Genomic DNA, 19,183 nt, shown 5'->3' with positions numbered 1-19,183 from the left:
CATGTCAGCCTGAGAGGTACCGAGGGTCATCGCTTTTGTCTTCAATAGTTCGCGCCTAAAAACGCGTGGAAAACGCTAGTCGCGCCGCTTTCTACTTCTTTCCAAAGCGCTCAGGCAGAAGTGCTCCTGGCCCAGATAGCAATGAGTCGGCGGACCGCCGGCGGCGCTCCGGCGGCAGTAGAAGCGTCAGAATAGCGTAATCGCAAACACGTTTGACGGTGCACCGCCGGCGGCAGCCGCTTTTTAGAAGCGGCAGCCGCCTTCCTACAGCCTTCGTTCCGCGGCCGGCCCGCGGGCCAACCGCCGTCCCGCCGCCGTTATATCAAAGGCGACCCTTCCGCGGCCCGTCGGAGGCAAACGCTATTTTCGAGCGATCGGTCGCCGCTTATTTATTTATTTATATATATATTATATATTATATATATAATGCAGTTTATCAAGAATAATGATTGATCAAACCAGACAAATTTCCATTTGACGTTTTAATTCCACATTTCAAAGTACAGTAACTGTCATTGAAACATGATGTCAGATCCCTGAAAATATAAATAACAGAAAAAAAGAGAAAAAAATAAAATAAATACACACACACACACACACACACGCAGGTTTCCAATTAAATTGTTAAAAAAAAAAAAAACAGCCTTAGCTTACAAGCAAATTATAACACTTACAATAATTGTTAATAATATAAAGAGGTCAGCTCTGGCATGAAAAGAATTACCAGTAAACATAAGTAATGAGTATATCTGGTACCAAAGAATGTGCAGGACACCAAAAAAAATTCAGGTATAACATCACATTTACAAGCCATTTCTAACAATAAGATAAGTGGTAATAATTTAGAATAAAGCTCTGGAGTAGAATAGACCATTATAATGGCATTGCTGACCTGGGGTACAAGATGTCTCTTGTATCTGTGATAAACATCTTCAAATATATATAAAAAATACTGAGGTAAAAAAAGTAGTAGAACAGATATAACTGCAATGCTGACCTGTGGCACAAGGATTTACAAGCTATATTTAACAATATAATAAGTTAAGCACTATGATAATATCCACAGTGAACAGTGTGGATTGGGGAGTGCAGTCTGACACTTCTGGCTTCTTTAGGGGTCTTGATGTTACTGACTGCAGGATAAAGAAAGGGTTCCAGTTGTCAGTGATGCTGGGATGTCAGTAGTCAGCCTAGGTTTAAGGGGTCGGCTGTGGGTCCCTCTCAGCTGTGCGGCGCCTTTTTCCGCCTTCACGGTCAGATGCTCCTTTCAGGTAACGCGTAACGTTAACCTGGATGGCTTCATCAGTGGCATCCTGTGTTGCCGGGTTCTTCCGGATGGCTCCTGTAGAAAATACAGATCTGTCATTCCATTTGAATGGCATAATGCCATACACATCTACTAAACATTTTTTTTTTTTTTTTTTTTTTTTTTACATCCAACTTACTTTGAACAATGGTCTTCAGGAACATGTCTCTAAAACATGCTTTATCCCCAACTCCAGTCCAGGTTGTATTGATGGAAAGGTGATTAGAGAAGATACTTTGAAGCATCCGCCAGACGGTTGTCTTTAGGTCCCTCCCACATTTGATTGCCAAAAACCGAAGCTGAAAATCCAAAAAAAGTGTTACAAATTACATTTCTCTGAAGCTTATCATACATAAATATAAAATGTGACAGGCTATGGATTCAGACTGTAGAATATGCAGTGTACAATCTTAATTCTACTTTTTACATTACCCTATGGAGTTATAAACGAAATCAGCACACTTACAAATCGTTCCTGGAGCTCTTTATCCTGCCTCAAACTGTTGTCAAGCAACGCCAAATCTTCCTGGGTGTCTAGGGGGAGTAACAGATCCCCTGGCAGGGATAACTCTCCAACAGACACATTGGCACTGAAATGTTGCAGCATAGTGTCCATTTTGTTGTCCATGCTACGCACAACATCGCCAAACTCTCCAAGACGTCGCAGCATTAAGGTCTGATCTGCACCTACAGGGGTTAAATAAAATAATAGTCAGTCCTGGTCCCTCAACTACTAAACTATGAAATTTATATCTAGGTCTACTACATGTATAGGTGGCCCCAGTGGGAATTAAACCAACAACCACAGGTGTTGTTTGCAAGTTGTACCTGATTGCCCAGTGCGAGCAAACATCTTCAACATTGTCCCAACTTGCTTCACCTGTTCTTGAAGTGAGCCGCTGTCATCCGAAGCTACAAAATGAAAGGCATATGGTAATTTTGTACATACATCACATACTCTTTCCTAAGTTTGACTTTTTTGTGCATGTTCTTACCTGCTCGTGCAGTGCTTTCCCTCAGAGCTTGGTTCTCCTCCCTCAGAGCTTGGTTCTCCTCCCTCAGAGCTTGGTTCTCCTCCCTCAGAGCTTGGTTCTCCTCCCTAAGGGCTTGGTTCTCCTCCATCACGGCTTGTTTTTCATTCTGGAGTCTCTGGAAATCTACATTAAAAAACAAAACAACAACAAAAAAAAAAACACCTAAAAGGCACTATTTTCAATGCTTTTAAAACACTGGACACTAAGACATAGGCCTAAAATATACCTTCATAGCTGAAAACTTCATGCTGTACACGAGATGCCAGGGGAGTCCAAGGGCCAATTACAGAGCAATGACTTTCTCCTATTGATAATCATTGACGTAAAAATATGTTTGAAGTTATTGCATACATTTAATGAATTGGACTTAAAATGGAACACTTAGTTTAGCGCAACATATTACATACCTCCAGCGTTTTCACCCATATGCTGCCAGGGTAAATTTGCTGCTGGGGGTGTAAAGCTTAGTACTTGACGAGCTGGAAGAGCAAACATAACAGCTTTAACTTCAGTGCAGAGTATTGCATATTCAGTAATGAAACTATAATTGAACTGTGCAATGCTAATGGAATGTACAACACACCTCGACACCTTTCATCCAGAAACTGCTGCGGCGAGTAACCAGTCAAGTGTCCTAATGAAAAACAGATTATGATTAAAGGATTCCTTATCTTAAATAGAAGCAATAGTTTCCAAGACAAAAAAACGTCACAAATAACATCACTTACTTGTACTCAAACTCTTGGCTCTGTGAAGTGGAGTCTGAATTTCTGGGGAGAAACCTGGTTCTGAGAAAGAGGAAACAGAAATTTGAAAATCTAACAAAGGGTATAGTTTAGTGGCAGGATCACAAATCAAGCGTCACAGCAATTTTACATACCACCTCTGAAGTCTACAGATGGTACAACATTTTCCTGGTTTTCTGGAATCGATGCAACTTCTGGAGCATCGGGCAGCACTGAAACCTTGTTACCAGGAACAATGTTTTCAAAGCTCAAAAGAGGTTGTCCAAACGACAGCACTGCTGGTGCATCTGGAAGACTAGACTCCTCTTCATCAGAAGAGGCCTGGGGTCTGTACTTGGAATTTGAGATTCTCTTTCTCTTTCTCTTCTTGTCATCGTCCGTCGTTTCAACGCTAGAACCTGTTTGGAAGCGCACCAAATATCTCATCGCCTCTTGCCAACATTCTAGAGCAGGGAATAATGAATGAAAGTCAGTTATCCACCATAAACAGACAAAGAAAATACACAGATGAAATGCAGGAAAATCAAATGCATAAGTCAGAACCATTTACCTGCTCCCTTCATAAACTTAAAATGATGTTTCTCCCAGGTGCTGTGTGGAGGCGTGCAGCGGATGGCTAAATTGTTGCCTTTGTCTTTTTTGCGGAGGTTAAATGGGGGCCAATAGCACATGCCCTCGCTGAGCCACACTTGCGGAACCACTGCAAATGGCTGATCCTCCTCATCAATAAACTGAACAATGGCAAACAGCATCTAAAATAGAAGAAAAACGTGCATAAAGTAAAAATTGATTAATTTCCAGGCAAAATAAATTAAATTCTCACCCCTTCAAAAAAAGCAGTCATTTTTACAAGTGGATCAACGGAAAACCAGCCTTTCCATCCAGGCAAGGAAGAAGATAATATTTCTTCTGCACATTTGCTATATGGGTAAAGCGGAGTGTTTCTGACAGGCCAGATAAATGAAAAATGCCTAGCTTGGAAGATTCCACAGGGTAAGTGAAGAAATCGACCATGTTCCGGAACCTCTTGTAGATGAGCAAAGTGTTGTCCATTTCATCAACTACGACATTCTGTATAACAACTATGTCTTTATTTTCCAACAGGACACAGTTGTCTCCCTCTGAACGTTTCACAACAAAGTCTTGAAAGTAACACTCCTCATACTGCTTTTTCACAGAAAGACCGTTGAGAAGTGGTCCATGGTTGTGCTCTCTCAAGGACCTTGTTTTGGAGATGTTTGTTCTTCTGTGCTGACTTCTCTCTGACAATCGGCGAACAACCTGCTCCAGTGGTTGTGCAGGCTTGCGCAACAGTTTCTTCAGACACCCAAGGAAGTTTTCAAATGGGAAGCATGATATGTTATCAAGGACGCCATACTTTTTGGCATCTTGGCTCAGGTGCACCAATCCATGCATGTTGTATGTCACATGTTCTTTTCCATAAAGCTTGCTGCAGTGATCAACAAAGAGAACCAATATTCTGTGTGCATAGTCTGCAAGGTCAGCACACAGGGACACATTCAGTAGGATGGTGATGCCAACTGAAAGCAGCATGAAGTTGTTGTACACTTGAGTTGGTACAAGGCCTTTTAAGCTGACTGGTCCAGTGTACAAGAGGAACTGCCTGAATTCTGTAGCTTTCCAACGCTCAACATCTTCCATGGATCGTTGCTTCCTGTTGAACTCGCACGGAACATGAGGTGTGAAGGTCAGGAGTACTCTGGAGAGCTCTTTTACCATGCTGGGCGAAAATCTTGTCAGCCGCCGTCCCTTTAGCCAAAGATGCAACAACTTTCTTGTCACTCCAAGGCATACCAGATGCATATAATCCAGTGGGAACTGGGTGACCAAACCAACAGACAACAATGCCAATGGCGTTTCTCCACACTGATGACTGTCATCAGAAAGTTCATCACGGACTGCATGGTCTAATCTTGGAGCAGAATCTGTTTGAGGAAAGGTCATCCTGTTCTCGTAGTGGACCCCCTTTTGAACACACTTGTCACACCCATAATATCCACTGTGACCTTTCACATTTCGAACAAGTGCACGAGCAGGGGCGTCACAGATAAATGTTGATATTTTGAAAGGAAGTGCTCTCCTTTCAAACAGAACTCCTTCCGCTTCAAGTCGCTGTGCCTCTTCTACAAAAGGATTCAAAAAGTGAAGGCTGCTTGGCTTCTTCTTCCCATAATAGAGACCAATGACAAATGGAAGTTTGTTTTGTTGGACATTACACACGTATTGCTCAATTAAACCAAGAACTGGCCAGAACTGGGCATTTGAGCTTTTGAAAAGTGGAAGTCCATCAACATTAACTTGCATTGAAACTGACGTCAACTTCTGCAATTCAGGAGACACTAAAAACTGTGATAGTATTCCACTTTCAATTCCAGAGTGATGGTATACACCACCTGAGAGTTCTGTTGTTTTAACACAAGTCACTGTTTTCAGAAGGGTTCTTGGGTCTTTAGGAAGGGTTGGATGATCCTTGGACAAAATGGTTAAAAGCTTACCCAGTGCCACATGGGGGATCATGTTGTCAATAGCCCACCCTGCCAATTGTGTCCTTAGGCAATCCTCTTCCTCCTCACTATCTTCTGTGCTTGAGGAAAAAATTTCACTAGGTTCATACACCTCATCAACAGTTATTTCCTGTGCTTCAGGGGTTACAGTTTGTCCATGGCTTGTTGAAGCCATTCCATGTTGATGTTCATTTACAGGAGGATTTACTTGGTCAAAGTCAGGAATAACAGCAAGTAGAGCATCGTTTGCAGCTGCAATTTCCTGTTTGTCCCTCTCAACTCCTTTCAATATTCGTCTCCTTTTGGCCCAGTAACTAGACATTGTAACTAACAATGCATTTACCTTTAAAGCCAAAACGATTGTCCAACAGTAGGTCTCTTGTGTGAAGTTAACCAGTTATGCTCCGGTCAAGGTATCTGCAAGAAAATGTGAACAAAACCACATTGTTAACGTTAGGAATATACAGTAGCTATGCTGTAGAAAAAAAAACAAAAAAAAAAAGATCAGCCAAACGTGGAACAGTGAAATTGTTAAAAAATAAAATGTACTCATTCAGTGTAGTGATTCAAGTGAACAGCACTGTCCTCAAACATAAAAAGTACAGCACTTCAGATAAATAACTCATCATAATCCCCTTAAATCCTAGAAGTACAGTAGCAACAGCACGTGCTAGCGAACACTTGCTAGTCACTGTAGATACATTGTGAACTGAACTAGCAGCATACTTTGATCTGACAAACAAAATAATTTAAACAACCATCATTCTGCTTTGTTAGAAAACACCAAATAATTTAAGTTATACTGAAGTCTTTCTAGATGTAAAGCTTTGGATACCTACTGTAGCTAGTTACATTTCTACATGTAATGTAACTAGCAACATTGCTTAACCTCAGTGTGTAAGTTACTGTAACAAAGGCACAACAGCATGTGTTAGCTAACAATTGCTAGCCACTCTAGCTACTGGACTAGCAGCTACTTGTTCAGACAAACAAAATCATTTAAACAACCTATATACAACGTTAGTTTTGTAAGAAAACACTAGATGTAAAGCTTTTGCTACGTACTGAAGCTATACACATTTCAACATGCTTGAACAGTGTAAAAAAGGCGAAACAGCATGTGTTAGCTAACACTCTGAACTAGACTAGCAGCGTGCGTGTCGGAACAAACAAATGAAAACAACCTAACGTTACTGGTATCATCATTCGGTTTAGTTAGAAAACAATACAAGTTATACTGATCAGTCTTGTCGTAGATTTTGCTACCTACTGCTGGAACCACATTACCACATGGGCGGCGGCATAATTGTCCATACAAGTAACTGTAGTTAATTCGACTGACCAAAACTAACTTAAAACACATACGTACTCACACTCGTATAAACATACGTATCTTAGAAGAAAAGAAAAACTCAACGCCTGGAAGAAACAAAGTAGCTATTACAGAAAGTTAAAGGAACACTCCACCGTTTTTGGAAATAGGGCTTATTCACATTATTTCCTACATTTAGATAGGTGGGCAAATGCATTTTTGTGTCAGTGCATGCATTGTTTTAGTTTGACTGGGTCGGCGTTAGCTTAGCTTAGCACAATGAATGGAATCCTTTGTTGCCAGCTAGCATGGCCTGAGTAAAAGTGATCAAAAAAATAAAAAAACCCCACCTAATTACTTCTTGTGGCCTGCGTATCCACAACGAGTACAAATAGCGATCCAGATTAACACTAGGCGATTTCCTATGCAGATATTGACTTGGGACTATATTATGGGGAAGCACAGGCGAAGCACTGCTACTTCGGCGCAGAGATATCACGCAACACATGAAAACATCAACTCTATGTGAATACAGGTATAATATGGGTCGATCTATACATGCGTCATGATTAAAATAATCACTTACTCTGTGGACAGCTGTCCATTTGGTCCATTCGGCGTGGGGCGTTTTTTCCAGTTCACTTTGTCACACCGGAAAAAAAATCGAGTACTGCAGAATGGATCAGCGCCGTGAAATCCTCTGTAGATGTGACACAACTTCGGGCACGCTCATCTTGATCTGACTTGTTGAGCCTGGTCATCAACTCTCTACAGCACAGACACTCTATTTCCGTCGGCATAGATTGGCATATTCCCCCACATTCACACCACCAGTTCATGTTGGCTCTCATCCTCACGTCCTCAGGCTGTTGAGCGATCGCAACTAATACACGCGCATATAAATTTCACTCGCGGCTGGCTTGACGGTGTTTTTCTGAAGTGCGGCTGGCTTGACCGCAGTCTCCTACTGTCGTTCTATTTCCAAAGCACGCAGCTCGTCTTCTGTAAACTCTGGTTCAAATAGGTATGGTTCTGGTTCTTGACTGTCTGAGAAGTCACCCTCTTCGTCTCTCTCAAAATCAGCCATGTTCATCGCCATTCGTGTACTGTAAGGAAAATAGCCAGGCAGCTACTATTCATGCCGGTATGTTGACGGAAGTCGTGGGATTTCATGTGTTGCGTGATATCTCTGCGCCGAAGTAGCAGTGCTTCGCCTAAGCAGCAGTGCTTCGCCTGTGCTTCCACATAATATAGTCCCAAGACAATATCTGCCTAGGAAATCGCCTAGTGTTAATCTGGATCGCTATTTGTACTCGTTGTGAATACGCAGTCCACAAGAAGTAATTAGGTGGTTTTTTTTATTTTTTTGATCACTTTTACTCAGGCCATGCTAGCTGGCAACAAAGGATTCCATTCATTTTGCTAAGCTAAGCTAACGCCGACCCAGTCAAACTAAAACAATGCATGCACTGACACAAAAATGCATTTGCCCACCTATCTAAATGTAGGAAATAATGTGAATAAGCCCTATTTCAAATAACAACATGTTTTTTTTGTAACATGGCGGCAACTTTGTAAACAAGGCTAACTTACTTTAGCCTTACTTTAGCTTGACTAGTAAGGCATGAACAAAGATGACTACAGATTTTACAAAGATAAACTAAAAACAATGTAAACATAATATTGCGTTAAGGAAACATGTACTTACTTAAACGATGGTAGTCCACAGAAACTCGCGATTGAACGGCGAACTGACGCGAATGTGTGCTCTAGTTATGTTGTTTGGGGAGGGGCCAGGAGCTCAGTGGCTCCAGTGCGTCATCGAGCCACCGTTTTAGCTCCGCCCCAAAAAAAATCCTGAACACAGCAATGGTGAAAACCTATACTTTCTAACATTTATAATGTGTTTACATTTTTTTAAGTGTTTTACTGTCTTAAACATTTGTACAGGTCGCAATTGCAAATTAATCCCTTATACATGTAAAAAGTCAAAAAAAAAAAAAAAAAAAATCGAGGTTGGAAAAAAATGAAAGACATAAATGACATTTCCTGGAATGGCAGAAAGACGAAATATTTCTAAATATTTCATAAATCTGCCAGTGCAGCTGTGAAACCAGAGGAGCTTTTAGATTTTAGTTTATCCTTCTGATCAGGTCAAAACAGAGATTTTCCTGTTTATGATAGGCTATTACCATGGTTGCAAATTAATAAAAAATTATAAAGTATAGACCTACCCAAGATTTTGGCCATGTTGCAGATGTCTTTCACTGTTCACTGATGTAGCCAGGCATTAGTGAAAAGTCTAACTTCATCAATTTATTCAGCTAAATTGTTCATACCATGAATTAAATATCTATTTTAAAACCTAATCAGAATCAGAAAGATATTTATTGCCAAGTAAGTTTTACAAAAGGAATTATTTTTGGTTTATGCATGTCTCAATTGTGCATAAATCAAAGAAATGTAAACAATTTTCACCTAAGTGCATAAAATAATTTTACATATAGCCTATTAGGCTACTCTATCGCTTCAGAGTTTCAAAGTAATTTAAATGTAATTTCCTAAACCGTACCTTATCATGGAATCAAGAGTCAAGAATAAACCCTAATGGCTTAAAAAAAAAAAAAATAATAATAATAATATGGGATTTAATTCACATATAGGCTATTATGATTTTATAATCGCTTCAGATGTGAAAAGTAGTTAAAATGCTGTCAGTTCCACTTCCATTCTAACTCCCAACATGCTAAACATAGCCTTGGCTGCTGGTCGATTTTAGTAGAAATCCTTGCATTTCAAAGCGGCTTGCCGCCAGCCGGCCGCGGTCCATTAGACGGAGGCAACCGCCAAAGAAAATGAAGCAGTCGGCCCGCCGGCTTTTCGCCGGCGGCATCTCGCAAGAAATGGGAGTGACGTATTCGGCGGCAAACGTTTCATCCCCGCCAGCGGGACGCACCTATAGCCGACAGCTTAGGGCCGGCGGCAAAAAGAAGCCGTGCGGATATTTTTTGCTAGCTGGGGGGGCGTCTGTCGTTGCTAAGCATCCATGACACGCTCTCTCTCAATGAAAACGCGGAAATTTCAGCAAAGGATAAATGGATTTGCAGCACTAAAAATCGCTCGCAGTAGCTCTGCTACTAAATTCATTTCAAAATGGCAATCCATATACAGCTATGAACAGCTGTTCCTTCATCTTAGCTGAGCTTTCAACGTTGATACGAGAAAGGATGAAGCTGATTGGTTAGTTATTGTCACATGACCTGCGGTGCGCTTGCGGCATTCTGAAAAGTTTAGATGTTGAGCGCGTTGCTTCCATTATGAGCGCGCATACCGCGCGCCTACATTGGAAATAACGAACTTGCGCGGAAAGAAGACGTGATGTGAACAGCCCCTAATGATCCGCCAGCAGGCCTTCAAAAAAACGCATTCCAGGGGCGGCGCTAGGGTTGGGCTAAGGGGGCATAAGCCCCGAATATTTTATTACCTTGTCTTTCTCATAGATCAAAACAATTAATCAGAAAAAACAAATGTAGCTGCCGCGATTACCCAATCATGACAAGTGCATATTACATATATATATATATATATATATATATATATATATATATATATACAGTACAGAATATAAATATGACGTATTTTCAGTTGTTTCATACTTTTTTGTTATGTACAGTACAGACCAAAAGTTTGGACACACCTTCTCATTCAAAGAGTTTTCTTTATTTTCATGACTATTGACTATTGTAGAGTCACACTGAAGGCATCAAGGGCTATTTGAGCAAGAAGGAGAGTGATGGGGTGCTGTGCCAGATGACCTGTCCTCCTCAGTCACCGGACCTGAACCCAATCCAGATGGTTTAGGGGTGAGCTGGACCGCAGACAGAAGGCAAAAGATCCAACAAGTGCTAAGCATCTCTCGGGGAACTCCTTCAAGACTGTTGGAAGACCATTTCAGGTGACGACCTCTTGAAGCTCATCAAGAGAAAGCCAAGAGTGTGCAAAGCAGTAATCAAAGCAAAAGGTGGCTACTTTGAAGAACTAAGAATATTACATATTTTCGGTTGTTTCACACTTTGTTATGTATATAATTCCACATGTGTTAATTCATAGTTTTGATGCCTTCAGTGTGAATCTACAATTTTCATAGTCATGAAAATAAAGAAAACTCTTTGAATGAGAAGGTGTGTCCAAACTTTTGGTCTGTACTGTAAGTTACAAGTTACAATTTTGTTTGATTCCATGATGTATTTTACTGAACATGTGTATTTACAATGCAAATCCAAATTATTTTAATTTACTGACAGTTACTTATATCTTGTCTTTTAACTTTATTAAGATCAGATTCTGCAGGTAAAATAACAATATTAAGGTGACTTGACTTGGACTTGACTTGACATAGCTTGTGACTTGACTTGACTTGACTTGCCCAAGAAAAAAATACTTGGGACTTACTTGAGACTTGAAAGTTAAGACTTGAGACTTACTTGAGACTTGCACATGTGTGACTTGGTCCCATCTCTGGTTTGAAGTTACGTCCTAGCAGGCATATGCACCCGAGAGAGGCAAACAAAGAGAGAGGACGGAGGTTTAACTTAGCTGTAGATTTATTCCACATTCAGAGGGCCATTACAGTTGACCTTGCATTGCCAGGGAAAGCTTGTGTAAACCAAGACCTAATAAATCAACTTTAACAAGCTCACTCCCGGCTGGCAGAGCAGCCATGCAATGCAGAACTGACCCTGTGCATTAATTTCATTCTTTCCACTGAGGATACCTGTAGATTCAGTTTCCTGATTGCATTCCATGAGACAGTAACACTATTTAATTGTTCTGCAGAAAGCATCTCATCACTGTTCCTTTAGCTATACACATACGTTTACTGAGAAACCTAATGACAGTATTCCATAGACATCTATTCTTATTATATAAAGCTAATTAGTACATAAACAAATATTAATAATATCACTATGAATTTTAAGTAAAGCTAAGGACAATTATTTTATTTTTATACATCATTTTATACAACTATATTTACAGTTTATAAGTTGTTAGGGGTAAGATGTTTTTATTGGTGAGCAGAAAAAAACGATAAAAAAATAAATATTTTATTCTATTGTTTTTTTTCTCCTCACCAGTTATTTTAAATTAAATATTTAGTTAAAATGATTATTGTTAAATATAATTACGGTTTTAAGCAGCTGATTTCTATTTTAATATATTTGAAAATATTATTTATTTCTGTGAAGGCAAAGTTTCAGCCGTATAATACATGTATATTTAATATGGCTATTTATTTATTTATTTTCTTTTTCAGATATAGCTGACAAAATAGACTTTTTTGTACACACACACTTAATCACACAAACACACTTAATCACACTTTTCATTTGTATTTTATTGTTATTGTTTTGTTTTTGTGTTCAGATGTCTGGGTTATGTCTGAAGGAAGAGATAGTATAGGTGATGGTTTTAAACACAGACCCTTCATTTTTTTCCCCTTCTCCACAAAATCTAGTAAAGGTAAAGTCTATAGTCTTGCCTTGAGAACAGTAATGAAATGAATGCATATTGCCATTTACAGATCGGTTTGTAAAAGTTGTAGTATTACACATTTATTTATTCATGTTCTTTTTTAGTAATGTTTTATTTAGCTCAATATGAAGCTCATTTACATGATATATTATAAATTATGAATTACTGTCAAATTGCACTGTGAGATTTTTGATACTCTTGTTGAGAAAAAAGAAAGCAAGATGCAGGGATATAGAGAGCAGAAAGAGAGAGTATTTTTCTTTCCCTGTGCACGTCAGTGATTTTAGCAGCTGAATAACCTGAAACCGTAATTGTGGGAGAGAGTGAGGTTTTTTTTTTTTTTTTTTTTTTTTGGTTGCAGGTTTACCGGCCTTATTCTGACAGCCAGTCACTCATACACAGAAAAAAAGTATCTGACAGGTGATCTAAGATTGACTTGCAGACAGACAGAAAAAACAAGTGAAGATGCTTAATGAATCTCAAACGTGTTAAAGTGATGCATGATGCCTCTAACTGCTGAGAGAAAACATCTGATAGCACTCCATGCCAGTTTATTTAATTAAATCATCTTTTACTGGCATGGTTATCTTTTGAAAGAGCGATTTCCTTTCATTTTCATCCTTGTTAGTAGTATGAGCATAGTGTGATGTTATGTGATTTCTTAATTTGAATTTGAACTATCTGCACTACAAGTTTACTTTCAGACCCTTTTAGCAACTCTTTTTCCATAAAAGGTACACTCTGACAAACCTAGCGATGTTTTTGATAAACCTTAGCTATCGTTCAGTTGGAAGATTTCATCAGTCCTGGCCTGCGAGCGTAAAGACTGACTTTCTCGTTGCAGTATCACCTCTCTCTGCGTTTATTCTACACAGTGAGCTGTAGCAAAGAAACAGCACATTAATTTGGCTATTCGCAGCCGACTCGGCAATAAATGGATATAAAACAGCATTTCAAGCACCTGTTTGGGCTATGAAATATTTCGATGCAGGCAGTGCACTGCATGAGACTTAAAAAGTAATATAGACGAAACCACTGCATATAGTTGTTCTTTAGTGTAGTTGTATGTTGATTTAATCAGACGTTGTCACGATTATAAATCAAGATTGATTAAGAGTGACTCCTGGTTAACGTAGTATTAATGAGTTGTATTACAGTATGTGACGGTTCAGAGAGTTAAACAGATCTGAAGTGCCAAAACTTCTCTCAATGCAAACCCGATGCATGATGTCATAAATATGCTAATTAATATGTGATGTCACCTGCATCACATATTGTGTATATATATATAGGGGTGGGCGATATGACCAAAATCATATTTTTTTTACATTTTATTTAACAGTAACAATGAATATCACGATATAGTTATTTTTACTTCAAGTAAGGTCTTTATCGTGTCAAAATGTTTGATATCACTTATATTTAGTGCTGTCACATCCATATCACACACACACAAAAAAAAAAAACTAATACTAGCCTAAAATAAAAATCAATCTCACTCAAGACAAGTAAGCAGGGATTAATTAAACAAGAATAAGAGACTAATTACAAGCAAAAGGACAGAAAAAAAAGCTGCAGTAGAACAAATAAATAAGAAATGATACATACATTGTATAAAGAGATCAAAAGTATAAAAACACTGCATATTCTTAACAGTGTAAAACAAATATTTATTTCTTATGAATTTTACAAACGTGATTTAGTAGAGCAGTGAGAGATTTTCTCGTTTGTGATTGATTAACATGAATGTACAGACAGCAGAAATATTAGACTTCTGTGACTTTAAGTGCTGCCCGGATATATCCAATATGCTGTTGTATATGGCTGCTGTTGACAGGTGGTCTGTGGAGGATGGGGGATCACACACACACACACACACACACACCTTCCTCTAAGCTTCAGCCCATCACCCAACCTACTGTAACCCATTCATTATCGCACCTTGGCCCTGTGACCAATCTTGAGGACAGGGGTTTGGCATAAGAATATGTGTGTGTGCTAGGAATCCAGCACAGAATGCACAAGGTGAAGTTATCCAGATGTCACATTGTGGGGTTTTGAAGCGCAGCACAGCACAGCCGAGGACGCCGAACCTCAATGTGTGTGGTGTGCTGGTGACGGGGAGCAGAGTTGACACGCTGTCACCGAGTGATGAAAAGCACTGTAAGGTGATGTGGCGGCACTCCTCCCAGTGTCCATGCGGAAAGGAGAGATGGGATGGAGCTAGGTGAACTTTATACACTAGACAAGTGCTGCTTAGAGGCCAACGTCCCACATGCCCAGCCTATGTTACACCATCGCTCCATCAGCAAGGACCAGAGCCTGCTTGCATACTGTTGGCTCCCTAGAAGAGAGAAGGGATGGGGGGGATGTGAAAGAGAAAGCGCAATGGTTCCTGGAGACAATGTGATGCAAAGAGACAGAGATTGAGCAGAAGCTTTTTTCACCTTCAAGCTGGTGGTTGCGCAGAGTGAGCAGGCAGGAGGGAGTCAGGAAGGGTTTAAGGCTAGCTGCTTTTACCCTTTCTGCGATGTCTATGACTGTGACCTGCCGGCTGTCTCCAGAAAAGCTTTCCTAATGTACTGTTTTCCCTAAGGACACACCAGAATCAGTGCTGGCCACTTGCTCCACTCTTTCCATCCATCCCTCCATCCATTTCTCTTTTAAATTATTAAACCAAGGACATTCAGACAGGGGGCAGGCTGAACCCTGTGTTTTCAAGCAAACTGCTCACACACTAGAATAGATTTAGGCAGCAGCGCTTGCGTTTGAGATGCTTATATAACTGCAGCATCATGGAAAAACCATGTTTCACGCAAGCACAGTAGCTGCATTGATGAACAAAACACCTGATTCACAAGCTTGTATGCTGCACATAATCTAAGCTCAGTACAAATTCATGCCTGCTCAAAGAGAGTGGGGTCAACATGAGGCCACTAGTACTGTGGAACAATGACGGAATGATTCCTGAGCAGGTCAGCTGACTTGCGCACTGCAAGCTCAGGGGATTGAACTAGTGACCTTCTTGGTAGTTCTCACTCCTCTGCCGCCTTGGCTACTGCCGTCAAAGATGAAGTACAGTAAATCAAGCACAGGAGATGCAGTGAACCGTGTTATAGAAGGCATGAAAATAAGTACAGTGCTTGGTAATGGGCTTCCTGAACTATGTGAACTCTTAAGTGCAAAGCATTGTTGACTCAGTGCTTAAGACATCTAGAGAGGCATGCAGCTTGTTAAGTGTGTGTCAGTTTGTGTCTGCCTGTGTGTGTCTGGCAAATACAAATATTGTTAAAAATAAAAATAAAAGAACGATAGACAGAAAAATAAATTTTCAAATACACCAAATTAAAAGAAAACATACATTTCTATTTACATATTTACATCGATAGACTGACTATATGTAAATTCTCTCTGCATATATAATGCAGATCTTTTAATAATTTGAAAAAGTCACCATTGCTGGATTTATTTGGTCAAATATACAGTAAAAGTAGTAATATTGTGAAAAATTTAATGTAAAAGATTATTGTTGAAATCAGTTTTTGCTGTTTATTATTTTTATGGAAACTGTGCTTTTTTCAGGATTTCTTGATGAACAAAGTTCAGAGGAGAATCATTTATTTTAAATGGAAATCCTTGTATTATAAATGTGTTTACTGTCACTTTTTTGATCAATGTGTCCTTGCTGAATAAAAGTATTATAATTATGATTTACGATTTTAAAACTCTTTTACTTCATCCAACTTTAAAATGGTAAAAAAAATCAAATAACTAAATACATTCTATTTGTCCTATTACCTTTTGAAAACACTTGATGATTTCTATATGGATGGATCTTGTGTAAATACTTTCAAGTGAATCTGCAACGTGTCAAGTCAAGGATTTTTACCTGACCAGCTGTGTCTGTAATCTGAAGTGTGATTCACTGTGGTTGCAGTCATGAAGATTTTGATACTAACTTAGTTGAGGAGGCCTTCTTTGATCAAATAGTCTCATTGAAGTCCTTTTCTCCAGATGTTTGCAGTATGCAGAATGAATGCTTATCGTTATAAAGAGAATCTTTAGAACATGTCAGTCCTTTTGAAATTTAAAATAAGCTCAACCACATTGTCTTTTCACACTGCAGCTTTCTGATGAACTGTTGTTTGCTTTTTGTGTGACTAATTATGAGCACAATAATAGTCTGGCTCAACCAGATTTCTGTGAAGAGCACTGCTTTGCATCAGCGTGTGTCTCTCTCAGAGCTTAATGAGGGCCACCGTTTGGAGAGCGACTGACTTTACCTCTCTATTAACCAGCTACAACCAGCATCCTCCTGTTGTCACGTCCACTGGTAATGAATACATCTCACTGTCAAAGACATTGCATTAATATACCCAGATGTCTCATGGAAAACAACAGAAAATGGCATGAAATCATACCGCAAGTCATAATGAGAGAACTGCAAGAGTTCGTGCTGAATTATATATTGCATTCATGTGATAGGATAAGGTGAGGCCACTAGAACTCAGACTTAATAATTTAGGGGTTGCATTACTGGGGAGATGATTGTGTGGGCAGGATAACATTTGTTTATTGGTTGCAAGGAAGGTAAACAGAGTGCCACCGGAGGGTATAATGTCTCGAATGAGACTCCGTGGCATACTGTGAGAGGGAAAAAAAGGCAAGTTGCAAATTACAAAGTTTAAATTCATTTTTTTAAGTGCTGCAGGTCATAAAGGAATAGTTTACCCCAAAATGAAAACTGTCATTTGTGACCAGCTACATCATTTTGAATACATTTGACCTAGAAAAAGCATTAAGTATAATGAAAAAAAAAAAAAAATGAATGTCAATTTTCTAATGTTAGAATTATTTTTGTACTCCAAACCATTGTTGACTGTCACACCTGTTATTTGGGGTAATGGACTCTCTCTCTCTCTCTCTCTCTTTCTCTCTCTTCCCCTCTTTTCTTCTTTCACTCTCTCATACTTTTTCGGTGTTTTTTCCGAAAAAAAAAATAATATTAAGGAATATTCTGTACTGATTTCACAGTTGTTTTACCAATATTTTGAATTATGCTTTGCACTGTGTTGTGTTTTAGGGTTAAAGAAAACCAGTACCTTATTGGTATTGGCATGCGATTCATCTGCGATTATGTCGTGGTATTGCGTAACTCGTCAGCGAACTACAGCTCTGTGCAGTAAGTGCCGCTCCATCTGAAAACAGGTGATGGATATTTAGCACTAATCACAGAACCAGCTTTACTGACGAGACACGCATGACAATCGCATGCGATTAATCGCGCAGCCCTAATAGAAAGTCATATTAGTGAGGGTGAGTAAATGATGACAGATTTTTAATTTTTGTGTTTCCTATTCCTTTAAGCCTCTGCAGTCTGTCAGAAAAGTAATTAGTGGTGCATGGATTTTGTAGAATTAGCTCAAAGAATTTGAGGACTGAATGCTGAGTGACACTCCGCATCCCCATGGCAACAGCACATGGACTCCCCAAACGGAAATGGCTCCATTCACCCCTTCCTCATTTAGAGATTTAGCGCTCGTTGGGGGCTGATGCTTTAGCCCATAAATCTGCAGCCTCCTCTACTATGAGTACATAAGCACACACATCACTTTGGCTTTTCTCAGTGCGCACAAACATGCCAGCTAGGTTCCACATTCATTACTGCACTGTATGTGTGTGTGTATTTGTGCATGGGAGTTTGTGTGTGTGTCTTGGCGCACTTGAGTGTGAGTGGAATGGACATGGGTGGACGGAATAGTGTATGTGTGCTGTCCAGTCAGGTCCCAGGGGCCGCTCTTCATGCATGGGAAAGCATGCTGGAGTGTGTGATTGTGCGTGCTGAGAGTCCACATCTGTTAGCGTGGCACACATTGCTTTCCCTCAGACAGCGCTACTGAGAGACTCTGGCACGGAGTCGTGATGGAACAAGCTTATTATACCAAACCCTCCCTCCTTCTCCCAGTAACTCACAAGAAGTGGGCCGTGTGTGTGTGTGTGTGTATGTCTCAGAGGCTGGCCTGTCATACGTGTGTGTGTTTCTACATGTCATAGACAGATTGCTTCTCCACCAGACCCTAATACAGAATGGCACGCAGTTAAGTTGGGCGTGCAATCGTCCATTTGAAAGGTGTGTTTTTCTCTCTATCATGTCCTCTGAACACATGCCTCTCCATCGCCGAGCTAAGAAGCAGAGGCAGGGAGGTGAGAGGAACTTTTTATCTAGTTCAATAGTAAGAGAATTAAGCATGAAATGACAGAGAGCTGGATAACAGCGAGAGAGCCGGCTCGGCTCGAGTTTTTGGCCTTAGAAAGTGAGACCAAAGACAGTTTTTAGATGAGTGCCCATTACTTCCACAGCCAGCTTGGACTCGTAGAGGAAGGTTCTGCTGCACGGCTAAGGACTGGGTAGTAATGTGAAGGTGATTTCTTTCATTATAGGGCAGGATGACCATTGATTTTTTTTTTTTCTAGGAAATCGAAAAGACTAATGTTATTCATTGAAATGATCTTTCTATCTTTGCTGTATGCCTCCATTGATTGGCCCGTTCTTGTACATGAACAGCGTCTGTTTAGGTGCAAATGAAATCTGAATCTGTTCCATAGAACCACATGATTCCATAATCATGTTCACTATTGATTATTTTACCGCCAAGTTATTAGATAAGACTGTATTGCTAAGCTTTTTCCTTTACAAATCCTTGTAAACATTGTAAGTCAGGCTAACG

The 19,183-nt window shown here is 39.8% G+C and overlaps 2 protein-coding genes across 15 annotated transcripts in view; one reads left to right on the top strand and one right to left on the bottom strand.

Moving 5' to 3' along the window:
• The window catches only part of LOC113075386 (protein diaphanous homolog 2-like), a 335,815-nt gene that overhangs the window by 63,669 nt on the left and 252,963 nt on the right, over positions 1-19,183 (top strand). The window lies entirely within an intron of this gene.
• Positions 789-9,942, bottom strand: LOC113075387 (uncharacterized). Of its 9 annotated transcripts, none has more exons than XM_026248097.1 (13): positions 8,632-8,784; positions 5,798-6,028; positions 3,637-3,681; positions 3,221-3,529; positions 3,069-3,128; positions 2,924-2,974; positions 2,748-2,819; positions 2,567-2,644; positions 2,302-2,463; positions 2,135-2,218; positions 1,773-1,993; positions 1,446-1,605; positions 1,122-1,342 (listed from the first exon to the last, which is right to left on the bottom strand). In XM_026248097.1, the coding sequence occupies exons 2-13, from the start codon at positions 5,931-5,933 to the stop codon at positions 1,197-1,199; spliced, it is 1,524 nt and encodes a 507-aa protein (XP_026103882.1). In that variant the 5' UTR covers positions 5,934-6,028; positions 8,632-8,784; the 3' UTR covers positions 1,122-1,196. The 9 variants fall into 9 exon arrangements, with proteins under 9 accessions (XP_026103879.1, XP_026103882.1, XP_026103880.1 ...); XM_026248095.1 differs by having other exon boundaries at positions 3,637-3,838; positions 5,955-6,028; positions 8,632-8,782; XM_026248094.1 differs by lacking the exons at positions 5,798-6,028; positions 8,632-8,784 and adding an exon at positions 3,910-4,029 and having other exon boundaries at positions 789-1,342; positions 3,637-3,838.

This window comes from Carassius auratus, unplaced genomic scaffold (genome assembly GCF_003368295.1).
Source record: "Carassius auratus strain Wakin unplaced genomic scaffold, ASM336829v1 scaf_tig00017026, whole genome shotgun sequence".
NCBI lineage: Eukaryota > Metazoa > Chordata > Actinopteri > Cypriniformes > Cyprinidae > Carassius > Carassius auratus.
The sequence above is the reverse complement of the archived record's forward strand: the minus strand, read 5'-3'. Positions and strand labels throughout refer to the sequence as shown.

Bases quoted from the DNA above. Each gene is read 5' to 3' on its own strand.
- LOC113075387 (XM_026248093.1), bottom strand. From the start codon at position 5,624: ATGATCCCCCATGTGGCACTGGGTAAGCTTTTAACCATTTTGTCCAAG.